Source organism: Dendropsophus ebraccatus, chromosome 4, assembly GCF_027789765.1.
Source record: "Dendropsophus ebraccatus isolate aDenEbr1 chromosome 4, aDenEbr1.pat, whole genome shotgun sequence".
NCBI classification, from domain to species: Eukaryota; Metazoa; Chordata; class Amphibia; order Anura; family Hylidae; genus Dendropsophus; species Dendropsophus ebraccatus.
In genome coordinates this window covers 57,758,052-57,772,958 of record NC_091457.1, presented here as the reverse complement: position 1 = coordinate 57,772,958, position 14,907 = coordinate 57,758,052, and the positions used below count along the sequence as shown (strand labels likewise).

At 41.7% G+C, this 14,907-nt stretch overlaps 1 protein-coding gene across 1 annotated transcript; it reads right to left on the bottom strand.

Moving 5' to 3' along the window:
• Positions 1-831: 831 nt before the first annotated feature.
• LOC138788228 (cytochrome P450 2J6-like) lies at positions 832-11,199 on the bottom strand. The gene is made up of 9 exons (XM_069965918.1): positions 11,013-11,199; positions 9,393-9,555; positions 9,103-9,255; positions 8,765-8,925; positions 4,356-4,529; positions 4,093-4,237; positions 3,812-3,999; positions 1,741-1,882; positions 832-1,372 (listed from the first exon to the last, which is right to left on the bottom strand). The coding sequence occupies exons 1-9, from the start codon at positions 11,172-11,174 to the stop codon at positions 1,191-1,193; spliced, it is 1,470 nt and encodes a 489-aa protein (XP_069822019.1). The 5' UTR covers positions 11,175-11,199; the 3' UTR covers positions 832-1,190.
• Positions 11,200-14,907: the final 3,708 nt, after the last annotated feature.

The following is a 14,907-nucleotide window of genomic DNA, read 5'->3' as shown; positions in this document are numbered from 1 at the left end:
CAGACCCCAGAATCGGCCCTGACAACAATCAGCCGACATGCACACTGTCAGCTGATGGTTCTCTTTCAACATGTTGAAAGCTCAACAATCTAGATAGCAGCAATATGCTGCCATTGCTTCCCGTAACTGTTGCTTTTTTCTATAAGCTGGCCGAAAGATCTAGTGATCACCCCGGCAGCCTCCCCGCACCCCCCTCCCTCCTTGCTCTTATGAGCGGGGAATGAGGAGCAAGCGAGCGCTGACAGTTCAGCGCTGGTTTGCTCCTCTGAATCGTCCTGTGTAATAGGGGCTTAAGTCCTGCCTTCAGTTTCCTGCTCGGCCCGGCTCTGCACAAAACTGCTCTTCACTGACATCCACAGTCCATCTCCATCCGTGCATAGAGCAGTGTATGGGCCTGTGCAGTAGGACTCTGAATGTGCAAGCAAGGCTTAAAGGGGTTGTCCACCAAAAAAAAATCTCTTTCAAATCAACTGCTGCCATGAAGTGCCAGAGATTTGTAATTTACGTCTATTAAAAAATCTCAAGCCTTCCACTACTTTTCAGCTGCTGTATGCCCAACAGGAAGTTGTATTATTTCCAGTCTAGAGAGCAGGAGGGGTTGTCTATGGGCATTTGCTGCTGCTCTGGACAGTTCCTGACATGGACAGAGGTGGCAGCAGAGAGCACTGTGTCAGACTGGAAAGAAAACACCACTTCCTGCTGGACACACAGCAGCTGATAAGTACTGGAAGACTTAAGATTTTTTAATAGAAGTGAATTACAAATCTCTGGCACTTTATGGCACCAATTGATTTGAAAGAAAAATTTTTTTGGTGGACTACCCCTTTAAGGTCCTATTCCACCAACAGATCTGACGACAGATTATCTGCCAAAAATTTGAAGCCAAACCCAGGAGTGGATTTGAAAAGAGGAGAAATTCAGTGTGTCCTTTATGACCTGTTGTCAGATCTGTTGGTGGAATAGGGCCTTTAGTAAGAAGAGAAAGCATGGGAGAAGGAAATATCTTTGTGCTGGGGGTCCAGGGCCACCTCCAGTGGACAACGGACCTCATTTGCATTTCTAAATACCGGCAAAGATCACAAGAATCGGCCAACTAATTCAAAACAAGGACCACGTTAACTGATGCAGTGCAGCGCGTCAATAAGGTGGTATGTAAAACTAGGTTTATTGATGATCGAAAATAATCAGCTTTATTGACGGGGAACCAGTCTCATTTTAAAACGTTTAGGAACCTGAGAAAGTCCAAACACTGGCTTGGTGTCAGGAGGAGATTTCCAGTCTGGCCAATGGAATTCAAAATGGATTAGCATATTAGTGAAGAAGAGGAAGATCTCCATACGGGCAAGGTTCTCCCCAAGACAAACCCTGGGTCCTGATGAAGAAGAATATATTGTTAATAGGAAGCATTGAACCAGGTAAATATTATAGATGTCATAATATTAGAGCTCTGTAAATATTACTGCATGATGCCAACAAGAAAGATTAAATGGATTGTTTACAACTATAAAAAAGGCTATGCTATTTTTCAAGAAGGAGCACCACCCTTCTCCATGGTGTCTGCTATTGTAGCTCATTTAGCGAGGAAATAGTAGTACTGTAGGGCTGGAATCACACAAGGCAAGGGAGGACTTGTAATAGTAGTCATACTACCTTATACGTATAAAGACGTGATGGATCTCAGAAAGAATTGACTAGTAAACCACCAATTCTCTATACAATTTTCTTCCTTTTTTTGATTACCTGCAGAGAAGGGTATAAAGCCATCTACTTTCATAAAATCTCCTTCAGAATTCAGGAAGTTTTCAGGATTAAACTCATGTGGATACTTCCATTGTCTCTCATCATAGTGTAATGAGGATAGGTCTGGGATAATCATCATTCCCTTAAGGCAAAAAAAAGAAAATATAAATAAATTAATAGAATATAGCCCCAGGTTTACTTTCACAAATGTGACATAATTGCCCACTTAAAGGAGAAGTCTGGCGAAAATAAAAAGTCTGGTGCAGGCGGAGAGAACATTATAAAGTATACTTACCCATGCCCCCCACAGTGCCGCATCACTGCTCCAGGATCTTCCGCTGGAACACATTTTCCCCCTGCTTCCTGGTACGTCACAGCTCAGGTGAAAGTACTTAAGCCTGCAAATGGATTGCCCGCTCAGACAGTCAGTGACTGTGATGGTGTTCCGGCCCAGTCACTGACAAAATTGTTTAGAGGGTCACAATAGGCTCTTACCCGCAATTTTAACTGGGTCACAACAGGCTCTTACTCTGAAATTTTAACAGGGTCAACAGGCTCTTACCAACAATTATAAGGAGGGTCACAACAGGCTCTACTCCATAAATTTTAACATGGTCACATGGCAGGTACCCATAATTCTAAGGAGTGTCTCAACAGGCTGTTGCCCACAATTGTTAACAGGGTCACAACAGGCTCTTACCCACAATTATAAGCAGGGTCACAACAGGCTCTTATTCATAATTTTTAACAGAGTTACAACAGGCTCTTACCCACAATTATAAGCAGGGTCACAACAGGCTCCTATTCATAATTTTTAATAGAGTTACAACATGCTCTTACCCACAATTATAAGCAGGGTCACAACAGGCTCTTATTCATAATTTTTAACAGAGTTACAACAAGCTCTTACTCACAATTATTAGGAGAGTCACAACAGACTCTAGCCTACAATGTTTTACATGTCACAATTATAAAGGCTTTGGCATTAGCTTGATGAGTCTACGAGTCCATACTTCAAAATGTAAACAAGATGGGTCTGACCATATCACAAACACGCAATGACAGTCAATAGTGGGTGTACTTTGTGTTCCCCCTCGTCTATGGCAACTATGGTTGTTAGAAATTACGGGAATTACGGTAATTAAGGTGAGAGATGGGGCAGCTTTTAAGGGGTGTAGGTGGATTTTTTTCTTTTTCTTTTTGTTTTCTCTACAAGTAAATGTACAGGAATGAGTGTTTCCTAAAATTTTTCTAAACTATAAATTAGACTTTATCTTGGCATGGGAGCGCAATATTGTCATTCTATAAAAGTGCCATTATTCAGGGACCTAGGAATCCTTAATGCATCCATGTATGCTCGCCCTGCCGTGCCAGTTCCATTTCCATGGTGTTTATTTTAGAGTATCCAGGTCATCTGTCAACTGGTCATGAGCAGACAAAAACAATTTCAGATGGCTAGCCATGCTCCCACTGGTTACTATTCTGTTGACTTGTGATTGGACATGTATAAGTTGAAACATCAATTGAAACATCAGCAAGAACTTACTGGGCTTTTACTTTGGAATAAAGCCTTATCTTACTGACTTTAACCATATTTTGAGCTCTGTGCTGCTCAATCTCCCTCTAACTTGGTAAAAATTGCTTATATACTTTCTCAGCCCTCCAGGGAGGCCCTAGTTGCTTGTCTCTTTTTGTGGTTATTCTGCTGTCCCTTCATTGCCGTGTTTTCTAGAGGCCTTTTGGAAAGGTTTTGAAGAACCTGGTTGAATGACTTTGTGACTACAATCTTCTCCTTGGACCTTCTCCACAACATGCTATCAAGCTCCACACTCTGGCTTTACATTTATTTTTGGTTATCTTCTAGAAGGGCCTCTCAGGTCATACGAAGGATATATTGGTACTACATGATAAACATTCACATGGTGATAATATTTTACTAACTATTGGTCTTTTTAGGAAGAAGGTTGAATAGAAGGAACACTCTTTATGCCCTCTGACCTCACAGTTTATTGAGACCACAGTGCTGAATTGTTTATGAATAACTGTCATGAAAAAAATTATTTTTTCTCACCTTTGGTATGGTATAGCCATTCAACTGCATGTCTTTTATAGGTGCATGGGCAACTCCCAATGGCACAACGGAAGCAAAGCGTTGGACTTCTTGCAGCACAGCTTGTGTGTATGGCATCCTTATCCTGTCCTCATAGTCAAGATGTTCCCTGACTCCTCGAATTTTGTCTATTTCTTCCCGACACTTCTCTGAAAAAAAAGGACGTTGTTCAGTTGACATCCGGCAACAATGAAAAAAAATTTTGAATATGAGAATGCCCATTCTGGACAGATCCTACGTGCCTTGTATTTCTGGATACATCATCATATACAGCAGACACCACTCAAGGCTGGCTGATGTTGTCTCTGTACCAGCAATAAACAGATCAGCTACACAGATAAATAGATTCTCATTATCAAATGTTGACTTGTTTCTTTCTCCTTGTCCCTAAGTTAAAAAAAAAAATTACAATAGGTTATATATTCTACACTGTGTATGGGAAAACCATTCTATTCTAGAATGCAGGGTCTTTGGTGTTATAATGCTTTATGGTGTTGTACTGTACCTTTTCCATCTCCTCCAAATAGCAATCTATGTAATCTCTAGGTTGTCCAGGCTCTTTTGTTCTCCTGTGCTCTTCTAAAACCCTTTCAAGGAAATCAAATACAATTTTCACATTGCTGAAGATCTTCCGATGAGGCAAAGGTAGGTGTTTGACAAATCCGAATGCACTGTACAGCTGAGAATGGAATCATAGAATGATCACATGCAGGAAATAAATGTTAACATAATAATATCTTTTGCAAGAGTGTATATATCATAGCATTACTAGCAAACAAGTGTGGGTGACTAGCCCATGGGTCATGTGAGGGATGTGAAGGAGGTAAAAAATATCAGATGTATGGGAGAAAAGAAAAAGAACAGGGAGGATGGTGCCTTGTGTAATGCTGCTAAGTATCGGGGTGTAGGTATAGATGGATATAACCCCAATAGGCAGGGGGTTCCGTTCATCATGGAGAGGGCTACCGGACAGATGAACCAGATATTAGGATGCTGCCATGGAGGGGGAAAGTTTTAATAGGCAATAGGAAAAAGAAAAAAAGTGGTCTGGAAAGTATCCTGGCGCTGCCACTGAGAATTAGAGTTATACAATTTGTTATGCCTTTATTGCCATATAAAACCAGTTAAAACAAATAGAAAAAAAAATATTGCTTATAACCATTTGCTTTTACATTTTTATGCCAATAAAGCCAGAACACTTTCCAGACCACTTTTTTCTTTTTCTGATTGCCAAATATCAGACGTGTAAGAGGAGTCTAGTGGGAGGTGATGGTTAATCCTACTGATGTTGCTGCAAGGGATCTGGTGGGGACCAGTGTACTGGCATAGCAAGTAACTTGCTAGGCAGTGGTTGCTTGACAGCACTTATGAAGAGGCGCAGTGCTTAATATAACAGTTTAAACTGAAGCTGGCATTTCTAATGTGGCAAACATACTATACACTCTTGCATGAACCAGGGGAATACACATTCAATTTCACCTCCAAGAAACAGCACTTTGGTACAGTCAAATGCTGTACCAGTGGAGCTACTCACATAGATGTGACTGATACCAATATTACTGATGGTACCAATATCACTGACAGCCTACTACTACTACATCAACAATCTTCCAGTTAAGCTGTCATTTTATGGTCACTACCACAGATGTGCGCAACCCGAGCATGCTCCAGTCTGATTGTTCGCCACTTGAATATCCGTGGCTGAAGAAGTTAGATGTAGCCCTTGGGAGTCCGGGAAAGCAAGGATACATAGGTTGTATCCATATTTTCCAGAACTTCCTAGAGCTGCATCCAACTTCTTCAGCCACTGGTATTCAGATGCCAAACAACTAAATGCTTGAGTTGCACTCATCTCTGGTCACTACCTCTGCATCTTCTGTTACCATTGGAAATTGCATAATATATCTATGGCCTAGTCAGCAGTCTCTCAGTTCATGTCTCTTTAGGCCCAGCCTCAGTCTCAGCTGTCCATAGCAAACACCGCTGTACCAGAAGTGGCTTGTCGCATAGGCCATAAATTCCTATTTATCCACTGGTTACTCCACACATTGTGCAACAACCACTTTTGGTGGGAAACTTTTAGTTTTATTGCAAGCATAGGGCCTTGTCCATAGAATGGTCACATATCACACTCTCACCAATCCTAGATGTGTTGCCCATGTGTAATATGAGAGGTGTAGTGTATGCCCAGCTGGTTGAAGTACTCCTGACAGACACTATGGTATCACGGTAGCTTGAGGCCCTTGGAAGGACTATGAGTATCCTACCTATGGACTTGGCAACCTTTGTCAATGGGTTCCTTTTGTCAATGTGGTAGACTAGTCTAGGACTCCCAGGCACTCTATAGTAATGGTGTCTCGGGGAGGATGTGACAATGATGTTAGGTATAGTATAAATACGTTTGACACAACACAAATGATGATAAACTTGATCAGGAACAATAACTGTTGAAAGGAAGTTTCTCTGTACAAGCCAATACAAGATACAGTTGCTCAAATTTGAAAAAAAAAAAAAAAACACTTTCTTGCAAAAACAGCACCACCCCTGTCATCAGGTTGTGTGTGGAATTACAATTCAGCTCCTTTTAATTAAATAGCCAGAAGCTGGAAGAAGCACTGTAACACTTGTTTTAGCCCTGCTGTTATGCCTTAATAAAGCATCCCAAGAAATGATTTCATGAGTACTGTCACTTTGTCTCCTTTGGTGAAGATTTCAATTAAATAGGACTGAGCTGCAAAACCACATCCAAACCGAGGACAAGATTGGTGCTGTCTTTGGAAGATAGCAGACATGTTTTTAAAAGCCTGGTAACACCTTTAAGCACTTATTATTATTGCTCCTGGCTCAGGAATAGACTTACTTTACTGAGAGGAGGGCAGACCGTGGTGAATACTTAGAAGCCTTTTGTTACTCATGGTTGGTTGTGCTATGATACCTTATTGCAAGCCGTAGGGCAAACAGGGTTGTGGCTTGTAAGTCACATAGCACTGGCTCCCTCCAGTATAGTAAATTGTTCCTTTTTTATTCTATTTGATGACCTTGTTCCCATACATATTAGAGAATATTCCGCAAGAGGCAGAAGCTAGGAGGATAATAACCATTGCACAAGTTAAAACCTCAGTGTATGCACATGTTAGGGTATGTTTAGACTGAGGAATCGGCACGGAATTTGAAGCAGAATCCGCGCTTAATTTCCCATGGATTCTGCTGGAAATTCTGCCTGTAAAATATGATATATATAAAAGAGCAATGTCCCACTGTGTTTAATGGAATTTTCACTGTTGTTCACACAGTGGAATTTTCACATGGAAATTTCCGCCACGGATCCTCTAGAAAAATCCTATAGAAGTCAAAGGGGCTTGAATTCTAACTTAAGAAGAAGAGGAAATTCTCCTCAGGAAACATTTTTCCTCTTCAATAAACTTAAGCAGTATAAAGACATACACGCTAGATGTGTTTGAGTTTACAGGACTTACAGAACTTTACTGATAGAACAGCATCTACTGTTGCACTACAAACTATATTTTCCAGCAGCAACAGCAGGTACCCTGGGGACTGGGTCACCGAACAGTCACATAATAAACCCTCAATCCTGGCCCATGCTAACTACTTCTTATAATCACAAGCCTGGAGAACAAGAAAATGGCTGCACATCTCACCCATGTTTGATATTAAAGATTTTCAGCTACATTAAAAACCAACATCAGGTCACAGGACCAAGCCCCCAGGGCCAGGGCTCCACCACCCCACAAACACAACAAGCATCCAAAGCTATACTAACGTCTGTTGGGTGAGATGCAGTCTTTTTCTGTTCTCCAGGCTTGAACACTTTATGTATTCTGTCTCTTTTTTGTGGTTTTGCACTCCACCCAGTAAGACCCATATGTTACCAATTAGCAGGAGGCGGTCTACATGGTAAGTACTTCCTCTATTTCCCAGTCTAACTGGGAGCACATGGAGTGAGCTACAAGACCTGTTCACATTGGTGTTGGCTGGCGGCTGTTGCCTCTTCTTGTTGTGTCTGCGGGTTGGTGTGACCCAGGGGGCTTGGTCCTGCCATGAGGCAATATTGTTTGATCAAATGATACACTAAAGGGCCTATTACACGGGTCGTCAGAGGAGCAAACGAGCGCTTTCAGCGCTTGTTTGCTCCTCGTTCCCAGCTCGCTGCCGCCGTTATTCAACGTGGCTGCAGCGAGCGGGTGAGTGCGGGAGGGGCGGCGGGGAGCTAGGGGGGGGTGCCCGGGGGATCGCTAGATCGTCCGGGCAACCCATAGGATATAGCAGCGTCTGCTGCCGATGCTCCTATTCAACGGAGCGACGGCAGCAGATCGCTGCTATATCAGTCGCTTGTTTTTCAACATGTTGAAAAACAAGCGACTGCAACGATCAGCCAACATGAACGATGTCGGCTGATCGTTGCACTCTATTCCACGGGACGATTATCGTCCGTAGCGGCCGATATCGGCCGAATACGGACGATAATCGTTCTGTGGAATAGGGCCTTAACTTCTGATGTTGGTTTTTAATGTAGCTGAGAAGCTTCAGTATCAAACATGGGTGAGATGTGCAGCCATTTTCTTGTTCTCCAGGCTTGTACTTTCTATAATTACCCAGTATCCAGGGGCAAAGTTCCCTTTAGTCAAACTATACAGATACTTCAGAAATATACAAGTTCTTTTCTGGAGCATGTTCGTACTACGCAATTCTTCCAACTCTAGGACAGTAGTTATTGCTACCTAATTTCCCAATGCACCATCCACTCTATTCTCAGGCCAGGTTTTTAAATTTGATTGGTAATACACACCATCCATTGGGAAGGGTGGTTAAAAGGATTTTATTTACAGAATTCAAAGGAAAGACATCAATTTTTTAATTCATCACTTTCAATAGCCGGTTCATGAAATGTCTTACCTGAGCCCAAAAACCAGATGCCATCTTCATATTTTCATGTATAATGTTAAGGATAATTCGGAATGTTGAGTCATTATAATCGTAACGCCTTCCAAATACAATCATACAAATTATATTTGACACTGCATTATCAATGACAAGGTGGGGATCAAATAATGTATCTGCGAAAAAGCAATATCAACAGTGAAAGACTAAAATCTGCTGCAATGGAGCAAACAATGCGTAATACTGTCAAAGTGAAAAATTATTTCCCTAACAGCTACTTTAAAAAAAAAAAACTTTATTGCAATCTATAAAAATATAACATTCTGCTTGGACTGTTATATTGAGGCATTTACCTTTATTTTTCTTAAGTTCTTCAATTAGATGTACACTCTCATCACAGATCCTCTCTTCCATGGATTTTTTACCCAGGCCAAAGTTGCGAAGTGTAGAAAGAGTGAACCGCCTGTGCTCCTTCCATGCTTGCCCATAAGGAGCTACTACCAGACCTAGAGATCAATGTTGTTTGGATTAGTAAAGGTATTTTATATGGAGTTTTGCCTCCATCTCTATTTTTAGTACATGAGTATCGGTTGATATCGACTGCTGCTAGTCTGTGGCCAATATCAGAAAACTCTTCGATTACCTTTGGTTCCAGAAATGTCTTCCAGCAGCCTATTACGAGGCCTGTCTGCACATTCATGTCCTTTATTTACCAAGACTTCTTTAAGGTTTTTAAATCCTCGGACCACTACAGCTGGTGTGAACCCTAAGTAAATACTGTAAACTGGACCGTATTCCTCAGAGAACTAAAATGAAAAACAGATTTTATGGATATATAAAGGGGTTATCCCAAGATTATGCAGAAAACTGGGAGCTCCTACAATCATGAGGTTCCATGTCCTACAAGTGAAAGGAGCAGGTGCCTGGATAGCCGGCGATGGCTTCTTTCACTCTCTATGGGGGGGGGGGGGGTCCATTCTTGTGATCGGTGGGTGCCCTGACAGTAAGACCCCCAAAGAAATTAACGGACGGATAAGTTCCCCTTCTCTAAGTTTTTTGCCTGGCCTTGTGTTACGGGATAGGGTGCAATAGGGTAAGATTAGTACCTGGGTAGTTGGGGAGGTGGGGAATACTTGATTTTTCAGCCTAGGACCACATTCCGAGAATCAAGGCCCATGGGCTTTTTATGTATTACTTAACAGTATTTTTTGTGTATTTCAAAACTTATCAGATGGGAAAATGCAATACAGCTAGTGATTATCAGTGGAGGAGACGTCTGACTGTAAGTGACCCCCCCCCCATGAATCTGTATGGATATTGTTGTATGTGTTGATGTCTGTATCATTAGATCATGTACAATTGACCCTTGCTTGTGTGAAGGGTATACTACTGTGATTCTAGCAATACCAAAGATAATAAATAATATAAGTAAAGTCACAAAAATCACGAAAGTAAATGAAGAAATGTAAGAATGATTATACTTAGTATACTTAGTTACACTATGCTTCCATTTATTCCCCCATTTCAGGGTTTGGTGACAAACAGGCTCTGATTGTACAAACTGTTTTTGACCTATTAACTGCACTGACACTAAGGGTCATTTATCCCTGATGAAGTCTTGAGGATGGAACCCGTAGGGACTCCTCTATTCTATCCACCCCTCTGGGAGCTGGATAATGTGACCTACAAATATCACCACTATTCAATAATTTATTTTTTATTTACTTTTGTGGAATATTGAAAGAAACCACTATTCCATTCTCCAGAATTCAGTAAAAAAAGGTTGTCAAATGTGTGTTTTATAATATGACTATGGGTAACATTTCATGATGTTTCAATTATTGGACCTGTTAAACAAATGCCTAACAGTGGCATCTGTCACCTGTAGGCTATCATGTCATCATAGATGTCACAACGCGCAGGGGTAAGCGAGAATAGACCTGCTAGATTGGGGCTCAGTCACTGAGCCTATTACATTGCTTAATAATTCTGCAGGCAGAGCTGCACAGATATCGCAATGTTAGTGGAGCACTTGCTTTCATCAGCTGTTGGTGGCGCTGATGGAGAAATGTGCGGCCAGCGGTTAATGACTTTTTGATAGATATATGATAATGGATATAAATAGATTCATATTTTAAGAATATGTTCAATAAAAAAATAAATAATCAATCACAAGCCTGTATTAATCCGTCTTCATATTGACATTGTAGAAATTAGGATTCAAATAATACACACTGCCTCTGACCCTGGAATTTCTACTTACTTTCTTCATTGATTTCAGTGGATTTGAAAAATCTATCTGCAGTATGTTTCCCAACACAGGTAGGGGTCGAGGTCCAGGAGGAAAACCCTTAGGTCGAGATATCTTCCTCCAAAGTAAAACCAGTAATAAAAGTCCCAGGAGAAGAACTGTGCTGAGCTCCATAGTGTGTTTTGTTAGTTCTCTCCTGAATAGGGCCTCCTGCTACTGTACTTCCTACAGCCCAAAGTACAACCCCTCCCAGAGAGGAAGCGAGGATAATGACTATATGCATACACACCACATGTATCGCTGATGAGTACAGAAATACCTAAAGTGTATTCTTAGGGACAAGTTAGCTTATGGGATCTCTGGGGTAAGATGAAGAAATGGCACATAAAGAAATACTAAATTCAACCCAGTGGATTAGGTACTTAACTGTGCAACTAGCTTTATTCTTTTCACACAGCAACACAGGCTGTTGATATAAGACCATTGGCCATATACCCAGAACAACATTTATTCTCAACGATCTTGACTACCACAGGTCTTGACAGAGCTTGTCCTTACCTGGTTGTCTGTGATATTACAAATGATTATTGGCCGCATTTGGCCGTTTAACGCCCATTATGGTCAATAATCGCTTAGTGTAATAAAAGGCAATAATCAGACGACATGCACGATATCTGCTGATTGTTGTCTTTCCACGTGTTGAAACACAAAAGATTACTAAGGCAACAATCTGCTGCCATCGCCCCATGCAATAGGAGCGGAGGCAGCAGACTGGGGAACCCACCACAGCTCCCTGCAGAGCCCCCCTTGCACTTTCCCGCTTACCGACGAGAAGCAAGCGAGCGCTGACCTGAGCACTGTCCCATTATCCTCCCCAATAAACGCCCCAGTGTTTGCACACTGTCAGGTTCATACACTTATTTGATCATTGTCACTGTGATATGTGTAAAAGACAATTGGTCCATTAACTCATTTTAGTATACCAGAATGTTGTCCACTCTGCAGTAGTGTTTGCAGCTCTTGTTCTTAGTTTGTGTGTGGTATCGCAGCTCAATTTCAATAAGTAATAATAAAGGACTTTATTGGGAAGGGGCAATTATTTATTTTTTTTACACATTTTATTTTCCCCCCAAAAATTTTTAAGTTAAACTTAAAGGGGTACTCTGATGCTGAGTCTGTCTCCGTTTGAATTTCCCGCTGTTTGCAGGTCCCTGAAGCTTCAGTTGGTGGCTTTATTATCTCTTCGCTTCCTGGTTTGGGGTTTCCCATGATGCACTTTGTCTCCAGCGATGTCTGACTCTGTAAAACTGTTAGATGGATTACAGCTTGTTCAGCCAATCAGAGCTGACGAGGCTGGCCTAACAGGGCTTAGACCCGCCTCCCTCTTGATGTTGTCATTGTCACAAAATGTCTTCCTGGGGTCAAAATTCAATAGGGAAGAATGAGTTGACTTCACTTCCTGGTGGGTAATTGAGGGGGTAAAAGATAGGGAAGGGGGGAAGATATAAGTTTTGTAACTTTGTAATGTGTTTCAATTACTGGGAAAAAGCTTTTCGCTGGAGTACCCCTTTGAGGTAAATCATTGTACATCAGTACTGCTGCATACTATACATGTCAGTTTAATGTTGTCAGATTGGAGGTCATGATCTAACCTCCAGCTGCTAGGCTACCATTGGGACACCACAATTGCATCCTGGGGGCCCGATAGGTGACAGGGGGAGCACCCTCCCTCTCGCAACTTTACAGATGCAGCGGCCGTTGCCAACGGCTGCATCTATCTGGTTATACTGCTGGAACTGGTGCCAGCAATGATCTCCACAGCAGGGGCCTGGCTGTCATCAGCTTCTGAGCCCTCACCACAATAAATAACACGCAATAAGTACTTTATCCAATTCCTTGTTTTATTGCGTATGGAAATTTCTTGCCTTTATTGTGTATTTAAAACCTTGGAACTTTTTAGCTGATGAAGAGAGCTGGAACCTTCAAAGCGCATTGTTGTGGGAACAATAAATTACAACTTTTGAAAATAATATTGGCGTCCGCAAGTGTCTACCAGCGACTCATGGGCTCCATCTCAGAAACAAAGTTAGCACCAAGAATTCCACCATTTTTTCCAGGCTGAGGCAAGCTACTACGGTATTGTTCATTGCTACAATTATGCAATTAGTTTGTGTTAGATGTGTTTTACACATCATTTTTTTTTCTTTGGTTGTCTCTTAAATGCAATTCTTAAATGCAAGCGAGGAAAGACTGACTGCTGGCCTTAGCACACAGAACATTATTAGCCTATTAGGCTCATAAAACCCCCTGTAATAGGGTTTAGAGATACACAGTTTACAATATGTTGTGATGCATGATTACAACGCAAGGATCTATATCAGCGTGGGGGATTCCTGACCAATATGGTGCAGTACAATCATGATGAAGGTGTGAGCAATGGGATTTGTGATGTTTTGCATTTAAATAGAGGTTATCTGCTCTGTTGAAACTGCCTGTTTCCTCTTTAGTTTTAGAAGCCTGATCTAACACTGTAAAAAAGAAGTAAGTCAGTAATCTGTAGCAGTAGGTATCTGGCACTCTGATGTGGATTCCTACTCTTTTTAGGGACTATAGAAATAAAAGGATTGTTACAGATGCAGAGTCAGTTCTGTAAATACATAAATGGTAGTAAGAAATTTTTCACCCATATGGGCTGGGAGCTTTACTGTTGGCCATTTCTTAGGGGCTTGAATACATTTTTTCCCATTATCCCTTGAAGTGCTGTATACCAGGGTAGCTGTACAGTGTTATAGCAGCTAGGTGGGTGTTGGATCACTTGGGCACTTGTCACGGTGGCCAGGAGTGGTGTTGGAACCCATCCCCGGACTGCGCTTGAAGTTGAGGATAACCCAAGTGTAGGAAGGTGTAGGTGCAACAAAAGTCCAATGAGTCAATGAGCCAGAGTCCAATATCTTAAAAAGGGTAACTGCATTTACTTGTAGAAAACTTCAGTGCAATACAATATAATAGCAACTTGGAGTGCAGGTGCAGGCAAGAGGTAGTTGAAGATAGTTGTAGAGAAGAGAGTAGAGTAGGGAAGCGTCTTGGGGGCATTCTCCAGGTAGAAATGTACTCTGTTGGGATAGTGTAGAGTAGTAGAAGAAGTAGATAGACAGAAGACTCATACTCACGTTTAGATACAATATCTGACCGCCTTGTGCCCTAACTAGTTCACGGAGCGCCAAGATTGGGTAGTACAAGGTCCCAGGAATTTACAACTGGGCAAAGCAAACTTCAAGACTTCCCAGAAGAGCAGTGCGATACAGTAGGGAACGTCAGCTGGGGCACTAACGGACTAACTAACCTGTAACCTCTCTTTTATAGGGGCAAACCAAGCTGTGTGTTGATTGATGGGCTGTGGAAAGAGGACAGCGAAGAAGTAGGATAGGTGGAAAAAGAGAAGGAAAAGAACCTACAAGGATGATAGGACAATCAATAAGCATATGGCACAAAGCAGTTAACCCATTCACCTTCAGCTGTGCTCTGTACAGAATACATAATAAATACGATTATGGTTTATGCGCCACCAACATTAAAGGCCCTAAAATCTGTGGCGGCCTTAAAGAGTCACTGTCGTATTTTTTTTTTTTTTTTTTTTGCAGAAATCAATAGTCCAGGCGATTTTAAGAAACTTTGTAATTGGGTTTATTAGCCAAATATTCCATTATCTGCATTTAAAAAGCCTTTTTCCAGGTACCCCCCCTCCCTCCTCTTTTCCATCCACTGCAAAAAATCAGGAAATTGTGACTTGTTGCATCAGACGTACCCAGTCTGTTCTAGGGAGAGGGGAGGAGGGAGGAGGGAGTTAGCCGACAGCAGAAAGCAGATAACAGAGGATTACAGGCACAGAGCTGGGTGACAACTGTAA

Bases quoted from the DNA above. Each gene is read 5' to 3' on its own strand.
- LOC138788228 (XM_069965918.1), bottom strand. From the start codon at position 11,174: ATGGAGCTCAGCACAGTTCTTCTCCTGGGACTTTTATTACTGGTTTTA. The intron at 4,238-4,355 runs GTACAGTACAAC...TTTTTAACTTAG, and splicing joins ATTTGGAGGAGATGGAAAAG to GGACAAGGAGAAAGAAACAA. The intron at 1,883-3,811 runs GTGAGAAAAAAT...TTTTGCCTTAAG, and splicing joins ATGGCTATACCATACCAAAG to GGAATGATGATTATCCCAGA.